At 44.3% G+C, this 16888-nt stretch overlaps 1 protein-coding gene across 1 annotated transcript in view; it reads right to left on the bottom strand.

Moving 5' to 3' along the window:
• LOC128063074 (zinc finger protein 816-like) overlaps nucleotides 1-9272 on the bottom strand; it is a 44237-nt gene extending 34965 nt beyond the window's left edge. Inside the window, exons 1-2 of the mRNA XM_052655640.1 lie at nucleotides 9226-9272; nucleotides 7785-7911 (exon numbers count right to left, since the gene is read on the bottom strand). Of these exons, the coding sequence (XP_052511600.1) occupies nucleotides 7785-7911; nucleotides 9226-9261 (163 nt within the window). The 5' untranslated portion in view covers nucleotides 9262-9272. The remainder of the gene's footprint in view (nucleotides 1-7784; nucleotides 7912-9225) is intronic.
• Between the last annotated feature and the right edge of the window lie 7616 nt (nucleotides 9273-16888).

The raw sequence follows: 16888 nt of genomic DNA, 5'->3' as shown, positions 1-16888 counted from the left end.
ATGAAATACTGGGGCCTCCTGGAATGAAAGTACAGAGTCCTAACCACTGGACCACTAGGGAATTCCCAAGAGTCAGTTTCTTAAAAGACATAAGGTCTTTAGTTAGATTATGAAGAGTGAAGACTTAAAGTCAAAAATAAAAGAGGAGACATCACAACTCATACTGCAGGAACACAATCAATCAGAAGAAATTACAATGAACAATTTTTCACCAACAAATTAGATAACCTAAAGAAATGAATAACATTCCTATAAACATAAAACCAACCAAAACTAAATCATGAAGAAATAGAAAATCTGAACAGATCTGTAACTGGTAAGGAGATGTAATCACTAATAAAAAAAATCTCCCAACAAAGAAAAGTTCAGGACTAGACAGAATCACTGGGAAGTCCACTTAATATTTAAAGACTTAACATTAATCCTTCTCAAAGTCTTCCAAAAACTTGAAACAGGAACATTTACAAGTTCATTTTATGAGAACAGCATTACTCTGCTATCAAAGCTATTTAAGCATAACACAAGAGAAGAAAATTATAGGACAATAGCCCTGATAAACATAGATATAAAACTCTTCAACAAAATATTTGCAAATCAAATCCAACAGAACATTAAAAGGATCATACATCACAATCAAGGAGGATTTATCCCAGGAATGCTAAGATGGTTAAACATCATGTGCAACATCAAAAAATGTGACAAACACATTGTCAGAATGGAAGATAAAAACCACAATCATATCAGTACATGCTGAAAAAGCATTTGAGAAAGTTCAATATCTTTTCAAGATAAAAACTCTCAACAAGCTAGATATAGAAGGAATGTACCTCAACACGTCTGATATGCCTACAGCTAACATCACACTCAGGGCTTCCCAGGTGGCCCCGGGGTAAAGAATCTGCCTGCCAAGCAGGATACAGTTTTGATCCCTGAGTCAGGAAGATTCCCTGGAGAAGGAAATGGCAACCTACTCCAGTATTCTTGCCTGGGAAATCTCATGGACAGAGGAGTCTGGTGGGCTACAGTCCATGGGGTCACAAAAGAGTCAGACACAAATCAATGACTAAACAACAACAACAACGACATTACATTCAACACTCAAAAGCTAAAAAGTTTTCCTCTAACATCAGGAACAAGACGAGGATGCCCATCACTTCTGTTTTTATTCAACACAGTACAGGAAGCCCCAGCCAAAGTAGGGAAGAAAAAGAAAGAAAAGGCATTCAAACCAGAATTGATGTCATTGTTCAGGTGCTAAGTCACGTCCGACTCTGGGCCACCCCTGGGACTTCAACACACCAGGCTTCCCCATCCTTCACTATCTCCCCAAATTGGCCCAAACTCATGTCCAAAAAGTTGGTGATGACATCCACCCAGCTCATCTTCTGTTGCCCCGTTATCCTCTTGCCCTCACTCTTCCCCAGCATCAGGGTCTTTTCCAGTGGGTTGGTTCTTTGCACCAGCTAGCCTAAGTACTGGAGCTTCAGCTTCAGCATCAGTCCTCCAATGAACAATCAGGGTTCATTTCCTTTAGGACTAACTAGTTTGATTTCCCTGGAGTCCAACTGACTCTCAAGAGTCTTCTCCAGCACCACAATTTGAAAGCATCAGTTCTTCGGTGCTCAGCCTTTTCTATGGTCCAACTCTCACATCTATACATGACTACTGGAAAAACCATAGCTTAGACTGTACGGACCTTTGTCGGCAAAGTGAGGTCTCTACTTTTTAATATGCTGTCTAGGTTTGTCATAAAGCTCTTCTTCCAAGAAGCAAGTGTCTTTTCATTTCATGGCTGCAGTCACCATTTGCAGTGATTTTGGAGCCCAAGAAAACAAAGTCTGTCACTGTTTCCATTGTTTTCCCGTCTATTTGCCATGAAGTGATAGATAGGACCAGATGCCATGATCTTAGCTTTCTGATTGCTGAGTTTTAAGCCAGCTTTTTCATTGTCCTCTTTCACCTTCATCAAGACATTCCTCTTCACTTTCTGCCCTTAGGGTGATATTATCTGCATATCTGATGTTGCTGGTATTTCTGCTGGCAATCCTGATTCCAGCCAGTGATTCATCCAGCCTGCAATCTTGCATTAGATGCTCTGCACATATGTTAAATAAAGAGAGTGACAGTATACAGCCTCATCATACTCCTTTCCCAATTTTGAACCAGTCTATTGTTGCATGTCTGGTTCTAATTGTTGCTTTTTGACTTGAATACAGGTTTCTCAGGAGACAGGTAAGGTGGTCTGGTACTCCCATCTCTTTAAGAATTTCCCAGGCTTTGTTGTGATTCACATAGTCAAAGGCTTGAGCATAGTCAATGAATCAGAAGTAGATGTTTTTCTGGAATTCCCTTGCTTTCTCTATGATCCGATGAATGTTGGCAAGTTGAGCTCCGGTTCCTCTGCCTTTTCTAAATCCAACTTGTACATCTGTAAGTTCTCGGTTCACATACTGTTGAAGCCTAGCTTGAAGCATTTTGACCATTACCTTGCCAGCGTGTGAAATAAGCACAGTTGTACAGTACTCTGAACATTCTCTGGCATTGTCCTTCTTTAGGATAGGAATAAAAAGTGACTTTTGCCAGCCCTGGGGCCATTGCTGAGCTTTCCAAATTTGCTGGCATATTGAGTCCAGCACTTTACCAACATGAATAGAAGAAGCAAAAGTGTTTGTAGGTAGCACAGTCTTATATGTAGAAACCCCAAAATTCTACCCTACTAAACGAATTCAGTAAAGTTGCAGGACAAAAAAAACCCCAATATACAAATCGGTTACAGTTGCATTTATATACACTAACGTAAAAAATGCCTGAAAAGAAAATTAAGAAAACAACCTTAGGAATAAATTTAACCTAGGAGTTGAGAAATTTATATTCTGAAAATTATATGACGATGATGAAAGAAAGTGGAGAAGACATAAATAAATGAAAAGATATCCAGTGTTCTAGGATTCCAAGAATTAATATTGTTAATTTTACCAAGAGCAATTTACAGATAGAAAACAAGCCGTATCAAAATTCCAAAGACATTTCCGCAGAAACAAACAATCCTAAAATTCATAGGGAACCACAAAAAATTCCAAATAGCAAAAGCAATCTTGACAAAGGACAAAAAGAAAGGCATCATATTTCCTGATTTCAAAGTAGTACAAGGCTACAGTAATTGACACATTATGGTACTGGCATAAAAAAAAGACACATAGATCAATGGAACAGAACAGGGAGCCCCAACTCGAATGGTGGAAAGTGAAAAGTTAGCTTAAAACTCAACATTCAAAAAACTAAGATCATGGCATTTGTTCCCATCACTTCATGGCAAATCAAAGGGGAAAAAGTGGAAGTGGTGACAGATTTTATTTTTGTGGGCTCCAAAATCACTGCAGATTGTGACTGCAGCCACGAAATTAAAAGACGCTTACTCCTTGGAAGACAAGTTATGACCAACCTAGATAGTATATTCAAAAGCAGAGACATTACTTTGCCGACTAAGGTCTGTCTAGTCAAGGCTATGGTTTTTCCAGTGGTCATGTATGGATGTGAGAGCTGAATGCCAAAGAATTGATGCTTTTGAACTGTGGTGTTGGAGAAGACTCTTGAGAGTCCCTTGGGCTGCAAGGAGATCCAACCAGTCCATTCTGAAGGAGATCAGCCCTGGGATTTCTTTGGAGGGAATGATGCTGAAGCTGGAACTCCAGTACACTGGCCACCTGATGTGAAGATTGACTCATTGGAAAAGACTCTGATGCTGGGAGGGATTGAGGGCAGGAAGAGAAGGGGACGACAGAAGATGAGATGACTGGGTGGCATCACTGACTCCACGGACGTGAGTTTGAGTGAACTTATTCCCTGAATGGAAAGTTATAACAAACCTAGATAGCATATTAATTAAAAAGCAGAAACATCACTTTGCCAACAAAGGCCTGTATCTTCAAAGCTACATTTTTTGCAGCAGTCATGGACGGATATGAGAGTTGGACCACAAAAGGCTGCGTGCCAAAGAATTCATGCTTTGGAATTGATGCTGCAGAAGACTCTTGAGAGTCAGATGGACTGCAAGGAGAGGAAGCTGGTCAATCCTAGAGGAAATCAACCCTAAATATTCATTGGGGGGACAAATGTCGAAGCTCCAATACTCTGGTCACCTGATTCAAAGAGCTGACTCATTGGAAAAGATGCTGATGTTCGGAAAGGCTGAAGGCAGGAGGAAGAGGAGGCAACAGAGGAGGAGACAGATGGGTGGTATCACAATCTCAATGGACAGGAGTTTGAGCAAACTCCCGGAGACAGTGGAGGACAGAGGAGCCTGGTGTGCTACAGTCCACTGGGTCGCAAAGAGTCAGACACAACTTAGTGACTGAACTACAATACAAGATGAAGCCAGGCATAACGTTCCCTAAGCCAAAGCCTAAGGGAGTCAAGCCCTAACCCTTTCCAATTCTGTGATGACTGAGAGAAGTGAGAAGCTGCAAAAAAAAAAAAAGAAAAGTCTGACTAGCACAGGTTAGTTCATGAGCTTCAAGGAAAGAAACTGTCTCCATAACAGAAGCACAAAGTGAAGCAGCAAATGCTGATGTAGAAGCTGTACCAAAGTTATCCAAAAGATCTAGCTAAGCTAATTAACGAACATAGCTACACTAAACAACAGATTTTTAAAGTAGATGAAATAGTCTTATGCTGGAAGAAGATGTCATGTAGGACTTTCACAGCGAGAGAGAAGTCAATGCCTGGCTTCAAAGGACATGCTAAACTCTCTCGTTAGGGGCTAATGCAGCTGGTGACTAGATGTTGAAGCCAATGCTCCTTTATCATGCTGAATATCTTGGGCCCTTAAGCATTATGCTGGATTTACTCTTCATATTTTCTATAAACGGGACAACAAAGCCTGATGACAGCGCATATATTTATAACATGGTTTACTGCATAATTTAAGACTACTGTTGAGACCTACTGCTTTGAACAAAAGATTGTTTTCAAAATGTTACTGTTGACTGAAAATGGACCCAGTCGCCCAAGAGCTCTGATGGAGATGTACAGTAATGTTGTTTTTATGCCTAGTACGACAACATCCGTTCTGTAGCCCATGGATCAAGTAGACTGGACTGCCAACCCTGAGAAATACATTTCATAAGACTATAGACACCATAGATAATAACTCCTCTAATTGTTGTTGTTTAGTCGCGAAGTCACATCTGACTCTTTCGTGACGCTCGTGGACGGTAGCCTACCAGGCTCCTCTTTCCATGGGATTTCCCAGGCAAGAATACTAGAGTGGGTTGCCATTTCCCTTTCCGGGGATCTTCCCAATCCAGGGATCAAACCCGTGTCTCCTACGTTGGCACTTGGATTCTTTACCACGAGCACTTGGGAAGGCCTGATTCCTCGAATATATCCAGGTCAAGTAAATTGAAAACCTTCTGCAAAGGATTCCTCACTCTAGATGCCATTAAGAATATTTATGAATCATGGGAAAAATCAAACTATCAACACTAACAGGATCTGGAGAAAAGCTGCTTGAAGACCACTCTCATGGGTGACTTTGAGGGGTGCAAGACTTCAGTGAAGGAAGGAACTGTAGATGTGGTGGAAAAGGCAAGAGAACTAGAATTAGAACGGAGCTGGAAGAGAACTGAACTGCAGCAATCTCAGAACAAGCTTTAACAGAGAAAAGAAAATGGCTTCTTGAGATGAAGTACCCTGGTGAAAATGCCGTGAAGAATGTTGGAATGATAATAAAGGATTTAGAATATTACATACACTTAGTTGATAAAGCAGCAATAGGGTTTGAAAAGATTGATCCCAACCTTGAAACAATTTCTACTGTGTGTAAAATGCTATCAAACAGCATTCCATACTACAGAGAAATCATTCATGAAGAGTCCATCCATGCGAGACATTTCATCGTCTTATTTGAAAAAATTGCCATAGCCACCCAAGCCTTCAGCAACCTGATTAATCAGCACCTTGATCAGTCACAATTAAGGGAAGACCCTCCATGAGCAAAAAGATACAGCTCAGATGCCCGTTAACATTTTTCTAGCAATGAGGACTTCTTTTTAACGAAAGTCTAGTTGTTGTCATTTTATATATAATGCTATTGCACACTCAAGCTACTGCACAACGTGAACGTAACACATTCACTGGGAAACAAAACTTTGTCACTTGCTTTAGGGTCATTCTCACTTCTTATTGTGGTGGTCTGGAACCAAACCTGCACTATCTGTGAGGTAGGCCTTGCCTGCATCTGTATACCAATAAATGGATAGTCTGGTATTTATACACAATGGAGTTATCACTCAGCCATAAGAAAGGAAAGCATGCATTGATGACCCTGGAGGGCTTAACACAAAGTAAAATAAGCCAGAGAAAAACAAACACTGTATGACTGAATGAATGAAAGTCGCTCAGTCACGTCTGACTCTTTGTGAGCCCGTGGACCACAGCCCACCAGACTCTTCTGTCCATGGAATTCTCCAGGCAAGAATATTGGAGTGGGTAGCCATTTCCTTCTCCAGGGGATCTTTCCAACCCAGGGCTCCTGCATTGCAGAGAGATTCTTTACCATCTGAGCCACCAGGGAAGCCCAAATACTGTACGGTATCACTTATACATGGAATCTTGAAAAAGAGAGTTCAAACCACAGAAACAAAGAATGGGGGCTCAGGTCTACAGAAAATGGTGGTTGGTTATAAGGTGAATAAGCTCTGGGGATCTAATATAGCATGGAGACTATAGTTAATAATGCTGTATTGTACACTTCAAATGTGCTGAGAGTAGATCCGAGTGTTCTCACACATATGAAAAAGATAAATGTATCAGGACATGGATATGTTAATTAACTTTATTATCGTCCTCATTTCATAATATGTGTGTATATATATAAAATCATCACATTGTATACATTCTTTTTTTTGTTTTTTGGCTGTCTCAAAGGTCACACCACCTGTCATGAATGAGATAGATGAAACCATAAGCATTCTCTGAGAACCCACAATTCATTTCACATCTTCACATCTATTCCAGTCATCCTCCCCCAGAGTTCACCACCTCAAGGTTTGTGGGATCTCAGTTCCCCAACCAGGAATTGAACCCAGGCCACAGCAATGAAAGAACTAATCCTAATAACAGGACCATCAGGGAAATCCCTGTACCCTTTAAATGTATACAGTACTGTTAATTATAACTCAATAAGAGAAAAGGAACAGAAGAGCTCTAAACGCTACAGACAGAACCATAAAGGATATCCTTGAAAAACAGCCCACGATCCCGGTTATGACCGTGACGGCGCCTTCAACTCTCGGAGACAGAGGCATGAGGAAATGTGAGATAATGAAAGGGAACAAAACCAGGGACACAGGAGTGCCATGGGCCTGGATACACCACCTGGTCAGGGAACAGGGAAGGAAGATGCGATCCACTAGCCTCACTGCAAGGCTGCTGACTTCAAATATATCCGTATGAGGGGTGAGTACAGAAATCCCTATGCTTATTCAATTATTAGTACTGAAACTATATCAGTATCTCATTTCATTCTTACAATGACCCTGTAAAGGAAAACAGTACTATTATTTCCCTCTTTTTGGAAATAATAACAATAATTGGGGCTACAAGGCGAGACAAGGGCTGTGCAAACGACCCAGCCCTACCTATCAAAACAACTAACCAGAAAGCTGAGGAAACAAACAGTGCCCAAGGTGCATGTGTTTGAACAGAGCAGCCCTTGAGGAAAGGAGGGTGAGGCGAGATACAGAGCCTAGCCCAGGTCAGTCTGGGGAGGGTGGCAGTCTTACCCAGTGAGGATATAAGTGCATAGTTCTCCAGCATCACATCATGGTACAGGCGTCTCTGAGCTGCATCAAGGAGCTTCCATTCCTTCCAGCTAAAGGACAGGGCAACGTCCTCAAAGGTCACACCACCCTGTCATGAATGAGATAGCTGAAACCATAAACATTCTCTCTCTGAAAACTCACAATTCATCTCACACATCTATTCCAGTCATCCTCCCCCAGAGTTTGTCAACTCAGGGTCTGGTGCCAATGATGCCTGATCTCTCTTCACTGTTCCGTTAATCACTGTTGAGCCCTCAGCCACAAAAGGCGGTGCCCAGGAGGGATAAACTCCACCTAAACTCTGGGCCTGGCTTACAGGGCCCCATCCCTCCCACCAGGTAATTCCCCTGAGGACTTCCACATTGTGCATCTAAGACACAGCCAAACATGGTCTCGTTGTTACCCTTAAGTCCCCAGCACCAGGGCCTGTGGGCCCTCAACTCATACTTCCTCTTGATGTGCACATCAGCTGACCAAAACTCCTTCACATCTTCAGACCCCACAGTTGCACTCCCGCAGCTCTCCCACCACCCTGCCCCACATCACAGGCATCTCTGTGGACTCACCTATGTACCTGGAGCATGACATCCAGAGAGTGCTTACCAAAATCAAACATGATCTAGTAGTACCCCAGATCTCTGAGGGATCCCATACCCAGGGAAGTACTGAATGCTGTTTTGAAGCACTGCCTACTTCCCTCTGAACTTTGTTTCAGTATTAGCCACCCAGAACCAGAGAGGGGCTGAGACATCCTCTCCTGCTTTAGGTAGGTTCCATATGAGCCTTTTCAACCTTCAGGACCTGGGAGGAAAGGAAGGCAACCATGGCTGGGCTCAATGTGTATCACGTCGCCTGTATCCCCACCTGGCACTGGAACCTAGTGACGTCAACCCGCTAACCTCTGCGCTTCAGTCCTCAGTGCTGCCTCTTATCAGATCCTGAGACCTTAGACGAAGACTCAACTTCCTGTGCCTTTCTCTGTCACCCCATTCCAGTACGTCCCTTCTCGGAGCGGGTTTTGGAAAACTTTTAAAGCCCTGACAGTGTTCCTTGTCCATCCAAAACTCTCCATGGTTCCCAAGTCCCTCAGAATAAAGGAACAACCTCTCTCTGCCAGGCCAGGCCTGATTTCACCGCACACTCTTGTTTACTGCACATATAAGATGGACCCAGGTTTCCCCATCCTCCTGCCTCAGTCCGACCTCCAAGCCTCTGCGCCGGGGGGGTCCCTCCGCCTGACACACTCTCCCACGAGCCGTCACTGTCAGACACAGGGCCCCACCCACGACCGCCCCACCGTCCTAGATCCCGCGGCTGCGGGCGCTTGAGCAGGAGCCTCGCGCTCGGAGCTTTAGTGTCTGGTGGGGTGAGGGCGGTGCAGGCCCGGAGATCGAGCGTTTACCTGAGGCGGGTCCCTCAGCGCCGCCGCCGCCGCCATCGGACTCTGGCCGGAGCGGCTCCGGAAGCGGCTTGAGAACTCGGGCCCAGCAGGGCCTCTCCTGGGCCTCGCGCGGGTCACCCCGGGCGGCGTCGCAGAGTCTCAGATCTGCCTCTGTGCAGCGGGTACGGGCTCTCCTCTCGGACCCTCCTGGTGCGGTCACCTAGATCCCGACACAACGGTCTGCAGCCGGAAAGGACCCAACGGGCGCGAAAAAATCACCGCCACAACGAGGACGCCGGAAGTCCCTCCCCAAAGCGATACGCCGGCGCAGGAATCCCTCGCTCTGATTGGTCGTTGCCTCTTAATTGAAGCTTCTCGGCCTGCCCTCTTCTGGGTGTCTGCGCTCTAGCGGCGCAGGGAACGGAGTTATTGTTCATCTGAAGCATTGGTTTTTGCAACCCCCTAAGGGACAGGGAGGCCTGGCGTGCTGCGATTCATGGGGTCGCAGCGTCGGACACCACTGAGCGACTGAACTGAATTGAACTGAACTGAACTGAGGGACCGTGGCATCCACTCCCAGGTGGCACAGTGGTAAACAATCGGCCAACCAGTGCAGGCTTCGATCCCTGGGTCAGGAAGATCCCCTGGAGACGGAAATGGCAACCCACTCGAGTTACTCTTGCCTGGGAAATCCCATGTACAGAGGGGCCTGGCGCGGACTACAGTCCAAGGAGTCGCGAAGAGTCGGACGCGACTGAGCACGCACGTAAGCTAAAAGGACTAAGGAGGAACGCTGGACGGTGGTTCTTATACCTCAAAGGAGGGAGAGGCTTTGCTTGTTGGCGAAAAGATATTATTTCAGACTCCATGAAACAGCCAGCTCATGTGTGTGTGCTCATTTGCTTCAGTCGTGTCCGACTCTGCGACCCCGCGGACCGTAACCCGCCAGGCTCCTCTGTCCATGGCATTCTCCAGGCAAGAATACTGGACTGGGTAGCCATGCCCTTCTCCAGGGGATCTTCCTGATCCAGGGATTTAACTCTTGTCTCAGGGTTCAAACTACCTGCATTGGCAGGTGGATTCTTTACCACTAGCGCCACCACCTGGGAAGCACCAATATACAATATGATTTATCCTAGATAATCGAATCACTTAGTGAGTCCCTAGTTGGCTCCAGAGGCCAAATATGAGATTTTTGACTCAGAGGCTGAGTCCTGCTTTTTCACTTCAGAGACAGAATCCCAACTTGTGCATTCTGTTACCAGAGTGCACCAAAGTTATGGACACGGGTTTCTCTGACACAGAAGGACAGGGAAGCCTGGCATGCCGCAGCCCATAGAGTTGCAAAGAGTTGGACACAACTGAGCGACTGAACCAACCACCACTGGATGCATGAGTGGCGGATGGTGGGGTGCTACTGGGTAAGTTGGAGAGCCTGTGGATCCCCATGAACTGCGCTGCCTCCCGCAGAAGCCTCCAGGGGCAGATCTGCCAGGAACTCTGGGCAGGGCCTAACCTTTTGGTGATTTTAGAGGGAGAAACAAGGGTTCAGCGCAGAGGGTCCTTTGTGCCTCTCCACAATGGGCAGACACACGCTAGGTGTCTCCTGCGACCCCTGTACCATCCCAGCCTCCCCAACTGACATTTGGGGTCTGGCACTCTCTGATGTACTGCTTCTCCTGTCTGAGATACAACCTTAGATCACAGGTGTCCCCGCAGACTTGATACATATCCCTCTTAAGGTGAAGAGCGAAGAGTGCATGCCCCAGGCCCCTGCCTACACTCCCACCCCAGTTCTTATGAGACGCTGCCCCAACTAGGAGTGAGTAGTGGCCCTGAAGTCCAAGTATCTGGAAAAGCAGCCAAACGTGGTGAGAGCCACAGAGGGTAAAAGCAGTTGCAAATAGTCAACAGCTACAGAAAGGGAGAGAGAAAGAGTTTTGGAGAGTTTGGCGTAAGAAGCCCTTGCAAAGTAACCAGTGATTCAGACGGGGCAACTCAGAAGAGCATGACCACTCAGATACCCTGACGCTAAAAAGGTGAGGCCAGTGAGGGTTTCCAGGGACGCCCCAGTGTGTTCAGGGACATGCCTCCCGTCTGGTCAACAAGTTATGTCTTTGAGGCCTGCGAGCCTCCAGTCAGGTCACGGTGCCCCGAGCTGTTGCCTGCCTGGGCTTGTACAGTCCCCTCCTGCACATGTGTTGTTTTCCACCAAAAGCCTGGGGGAACTTGGATAGAATGTTTCAGCTCCACGAGGACTTCCCTGGCAGTCCAGTGGCTTCACACTTCCAGGACAGTTAGGCCCTACTCTATGGCACAAGGAACTCTGCTCAATGTCCTGTGGCAGGCTGGATGGGAGGCGAGTTTGGGGGAGCGTGGGTACATGCATACTGTATGGCTGAGTCCCTTCACTGTTCACATGAAACTATCACGACAGGGTTAATCAGCTATACTCTACTAAAAATAGAAAGTTCAAAAAAATAAAAGACTCTGTGCTTCCATGCAGGGGGTGCAGGTTCCATCCCTGGTCAGGAAACAGATCCCACAGGCCACACGGCACAGCCAAACACAAACACACATACACACAAAGAAATTTTCAGCTCCTTCTCTGACCACATTCCAAATTAGTGGTGATTGGGAAACACTATAAAGTAAGACTACATTTGTTGTATTATTGAATACCTGGGTTTAAGTAATGGAGGTCATGTTTATAATGCAGACTGATATTAAATATGTGTGGGATGTGGTCATGACATTGTGCGTAACTCAGACAATTTGAAGAAAAATGAGGAAATATCCTACCTGTATTAAAAACAATGATTCCATATGGCAAATATTACTCATTTAAGAAAGAGTAAAATTCCACGTCTTTGCTGTTTCAGTGTCTTTTTTGTCAATGAATTGGGAAACTGTCCTAATGCATATTAAAAAATAGCAAATAAGAAGTGAAACAGCACAGAAACAGATATACAGGTGGCCAAGTGCTCAAAACCACAAATCATTAAAAAATGCAATGAAAACCACGCTAAGATAGCACTCTGTATGCGTGCATGCTCAGTTACTCAGTCACGTCCAACTCTTTGTGACCACTGGACTGCAGCCCACCAATCTTCATTGTCCATGGGATTCTCTATGCAAGAATACTGGCATGGGTTGCCATTTCCTCCTCCAGGGGATCCTCCCAACCCAGGGATCAAACTCGTGTCTCCTGAATTGCAGGTGGATTCTTTACCACTAGGCCACTGGGGAAGCCTTGAGATAGCACTATTCAGTTTTTAAAGAGGGCTGCTATAAATCATATCAAGCATTAGCAGGGATGTAGAAGAAGCGGAACTCTCTAACATACTGCTAGTTAATATGCAAAAAAAAAAAAAAAAAAGGGTACAATCATTTTAGATCTATCCTGTAACTCAGACATCCCAGCTTAAGTTACTGACACAAGACCAAAGAAACACACATCCATGTAAACTAACACAAATGTTTGTAACAGGTTTACTTCCAATAGTCACAACCTAGAAATAACCTAAAGAACCATAAAGAGATGGATAAGTAAATCAACAGTGGCATATCCAAAGATAAGACTATCACTCAGAAAAAAAAAAAAAAAGAGAGAGATACCCATATCTCAAAGTAATTACAAAACAAAGAAAACCAGGGGAAAAAAAACAGCTTAGTCCCATCATAAAAGAAAATGCAAAGGTTATCTATTATATAAATGGTTACCTGGAGAGGTGGGAAAGCAAGAAGACATGATAAAAAGACATGAGGTAAACACACTATGACATATTTGGTCATTATCAAGAGTAGGATGATGTTTTCAGAGGTCTGTACATGTCAAAATTTGTAAAACTGTATATTTTACTTATAAGCTGTTGATTACAGGTAAATTTTATCTTTATAAAGCTTTACAAACTGGCTCAAGGGGGGGAAAAAAAAAACCCATGTCCCACTATTTATGGAAAATAGGCTAAGAAACACTGTATTGACTCCAGCACCTCTCCCCTTATGCCCTCTGGAAGGTCAGTCTTGTCTCAGTAGCAGCAAATACAGGAAGCAACAAACATTTCTATCCATCATGAGGAGTGCCGCACAGGCCGAGAACCACATCCTCGGAATATGAAACTTCTTCCCTTTTTTTCCTCCCTGCATGGTAAGGGCCTTGAGGTGAACATCACTGACAGGCTACAGCGATCCTCAAAGCCTAATTTTCCTGACAACATCCTCAGCTACACAAGATGGGCATGCCCACACGTCCTGAGATTTGCAGCAGTCACAGAAACATTGCTGGCTACACTTTATTTTGGTCACACTTTGAGATTTATGGGATTTTAGTCCCCCAACCAGGGATTGAACCAGGGCCCCCTTGGCAGTGAAATCCTAAGTCCTAACCACTGGACCACCAGGGAATTCCCTCTAGCTACATTTTTAGAAGAGGTACATTTCATCTAATTGGCTGCAGTCTTCTACACTATATACTAGAGTTTCCATACTTATTATGGTTCCCCATACAACTGTTCTGTATCTCTCAGGGTCCTCTTACAACCAATGACAACCAGTGGATTGTGGCCATCAAGGAATGCGGATCTTTGTAGACCTGGGGAAGACATTCTGACAACAGTGGTGGAAATCTCTGTGATCTTAACTCCAAAAGAAAAAAATGATGTGGTTCTCAGAACCACTCCCCTTCCTTAAGAGTCATCTGAGACTCATAAAATATATAGCATACAGGCCTCAAATGAAGAGAAAGTCCTTCAGTCTTTCCTAGGAGGCTCTGGGCAGTAATGCCAATTTGGTCAAAATCACCAAGTTATTTTCTGCCATGATGCTGCTCCTCCTCAGGTACAGCATGTTTAAGATCTATAAAAAAATTTCCCCTCCTTCCTGCCTGTAGATTAGAAATCTGTACTAGTTTATAAACTACCCTACACAGGAACAGAACTGTCAAGATTAATGAAGACTTCAAGGGTAAGGCCTTTGTTACTGTTCAAAGCAATGTGTAGCTGAGCTCTGGAGTTCATGACGTGCAAGCTGGACACAGTCATCACAAGTATCACATGACACCAACATGTCCCTTAAAACTGTCGTCTTTGTTGGAGCACTACCAGCACAAATTATGTTCTATGGATCAACATTGGGTTAGGTCTATGCCCAACACCGTCAAAGAGGAGGAAATAATCCCCTAGGGCTCAGGTAACTCCTGATTTGGCCAATACATGGGGGGACAGAGTTAAATTTCCCTGAGCACACTATGTGGACCTGCTAGGTGGTAGGTGTGAAATGGCCTTGACCACAGAGATGGCTTAAACTGAAGAAAATAGGGAAAACCACTATGACCATTCAGGTATGACCTAAATCAAATCCCTTATGATTATACAATGGAAGTGAGAAATAGATTTAAGGGACTAGATCTGATAGATAGAGTGCCTGATCAACTATGGATGGAGGTTCATGACATTGTACAGGAGACAGGGATCAAGACCATCCCCATGGAAAAGAAATGCAAAAAAGCAAAATGGCTGTCTGGTGAGGCATTACAAATAGCTGTGAAAAGAAGAGAAGCGAAAAGCAAAGGAGAAAAGGAAAGATATAAGCATCTGAATGCAGAGTTCCAAAGAATAGCAAGGAGAGATAAGAAAGCCTTCCTCAGTGATCAATGCAAAACAACAGAGGAAAACAACAGAATGGGAAAGACTAGCCATCTCTTCAAGAAAATTAGAGATACCAAGAGAACATTTCATGCAAAGATGGGCTCGAAAAAGGACAAAAATAGTCTGGACCTAACAGAAGCAGAAGATATTAAGAACAGGTGCAAGAATACACGGAAGAACTGTACGAAAAAGATCTTCACGACCCAGATAATCACGATGGTGTGATCACTCATCTAGAGCCAGACATCCTGGAATGTGAAGTCAAGTGGGCCTTAGAAAGCATCACTACGAACAAAGCTAGTGGAGGTGATGGGATTCCAGTTGAGCTATTTCAAATCCTGAAAGATGATGCTGTGAAAGTGCTGCACTCAATATGCCAGCGTATTTGGAAAACTCAGCAGCAGCCACAGGACTGGAAAAGGTCAGTTTTCATTCTAATCCCAAAGAAAGGCAATGCCAAAGAATGCTCAAACTACCGCACAATTGCACTCATCTCACATGCTAGTAAAGTAATGCTCAAAATTCTCCAAGCCAGGCTTCAGCAATACATGAACTGTGAACTTCCAGATGTTCAAGCTGGTTTTAGAAAAGGCAGAGCAACCAGAGATCAAATTGCCAACATTGCCAGATCATGAAAAAAGGAAGAGAATTCCAGAAAAACATCTATTTCTGCTTTATTGACTATGCCAAAGCCTTTGACTGTGTGGATCACAATAAACTGTGGAAAATTCTGAGAAAGATGGGAATACCAGACCAGCTAACTTGCCTCTTAAGAAATCTGTATGCAAGCCAGGAAGCAACAGTTAGAACTGGGCATGGAACAACAGACTGGTTCCAAATAGGAAAAGGAGTACATCAAGGCTGTATATTGTCACCCTGCTTATTTAACTTATATGCAGGGTACATCATGAGAAACGCTGGGCTGGAAGAAACACAAGCTGGAATCAAGATTGCCGGGAGAAATATCAATAACTTCAGATATGCAGATGACACCACCCTTATGGCAGAAAGTGAAGAGGAACTAAAAAGCCTCTTGATGACAGTGAAAGAGGAGAGTGAAAAAGTTGGCTTAAAGCTCAACATTCAGAAAACGAAGATCATGGCATCTGGTCCCATCACTTCATGGGAAATAGATGGGGAAACAGTGGAAACAGTGTCAGACTTTATTTTTGGGGGCTCCAAAATCACTGCACATAGTGATTGCAGCCATGAAATTAAAAGAATTTTACTCCTTGGAAGGAAAGTTATGACCAACCTAGAGAGCATATTCAAAAGCAGAGACATTACTTTGCCAACTAAGGTCTGTTTAGTAAAGGCTATGGTTTTTCCAGTAGTCATGTATGGATGTGAGAGTTGGACTGTGAAGAAGGCTGAGCGCTGAAGAATTGATGCGTTTGAACTGTGGTGTTGGAGAAGACTCTTGGGAGTCCCTTGGACTGCAAGGAGATCCAACAGTCCATTCTAAAGGAGATCAGTCCTGGGTGTTCTTTGGAAAGAATGATGCTAAAGCTGAACTCCAGTACTTTGGCCACCTTATGTGAAGAGTTGACTCATTGGAAAAGACTCTGATGCTGGGAGGGATTGGGGGCAGGAGGAGAAGGGGACGACAGAGGATGAGATGGCTGGATGGCATCACCGACTCGATAAACATGAGTTTGAGTGAACTCTGGGAGTTCGTGATGGACAGGGAGGCCTGGCGTGCTGCAATTCATGGGGCTGCAAAGAGTCGGACATGACTGAGCGACTGAACTGAACAAAGATGGCAGTGATGCAAATGTGGGATGAACCCTGGATAGGTTGGAGAGTGCAACATAATCACACATGCTTCAGACATAACCAGCGATTCTCCCACTGTTTATGCGTAGATGGATGAAAGTCAATTAAGACAGATGGCTCCTCAGAAAGTTTCCTCCAGTGCCCTTAAACTGAATGCTGAAACCACATTTGCTGCATCTCTGTGCCATGCCTTTGTGTGAACTCTGATGTGAAAGGGGTTAGATTTTTCCTACAAAAGATTTTCCACATTCAGTGCACTC

This window comes from Budorcas taxicolor, chromosome 18 (genome assembly GCF_023091745.1).
Source record: "Budorcas taxicolor isolate Tak-1 chromosome 18, Takin1.1, whole genome shotgun sequence".
NCBI classification, from domain to species: domain Eukaryota; kingdom Metazoa; phylum Chordata; class Mammalia; order Artiodactyla; family Bovidae; genus Budorcas; species Budorcas taxicolor.
Note: the sequence above shows the minus strand (reverse complement) of the source record. Positions and strands in the feature narration are given on the sequence as shown.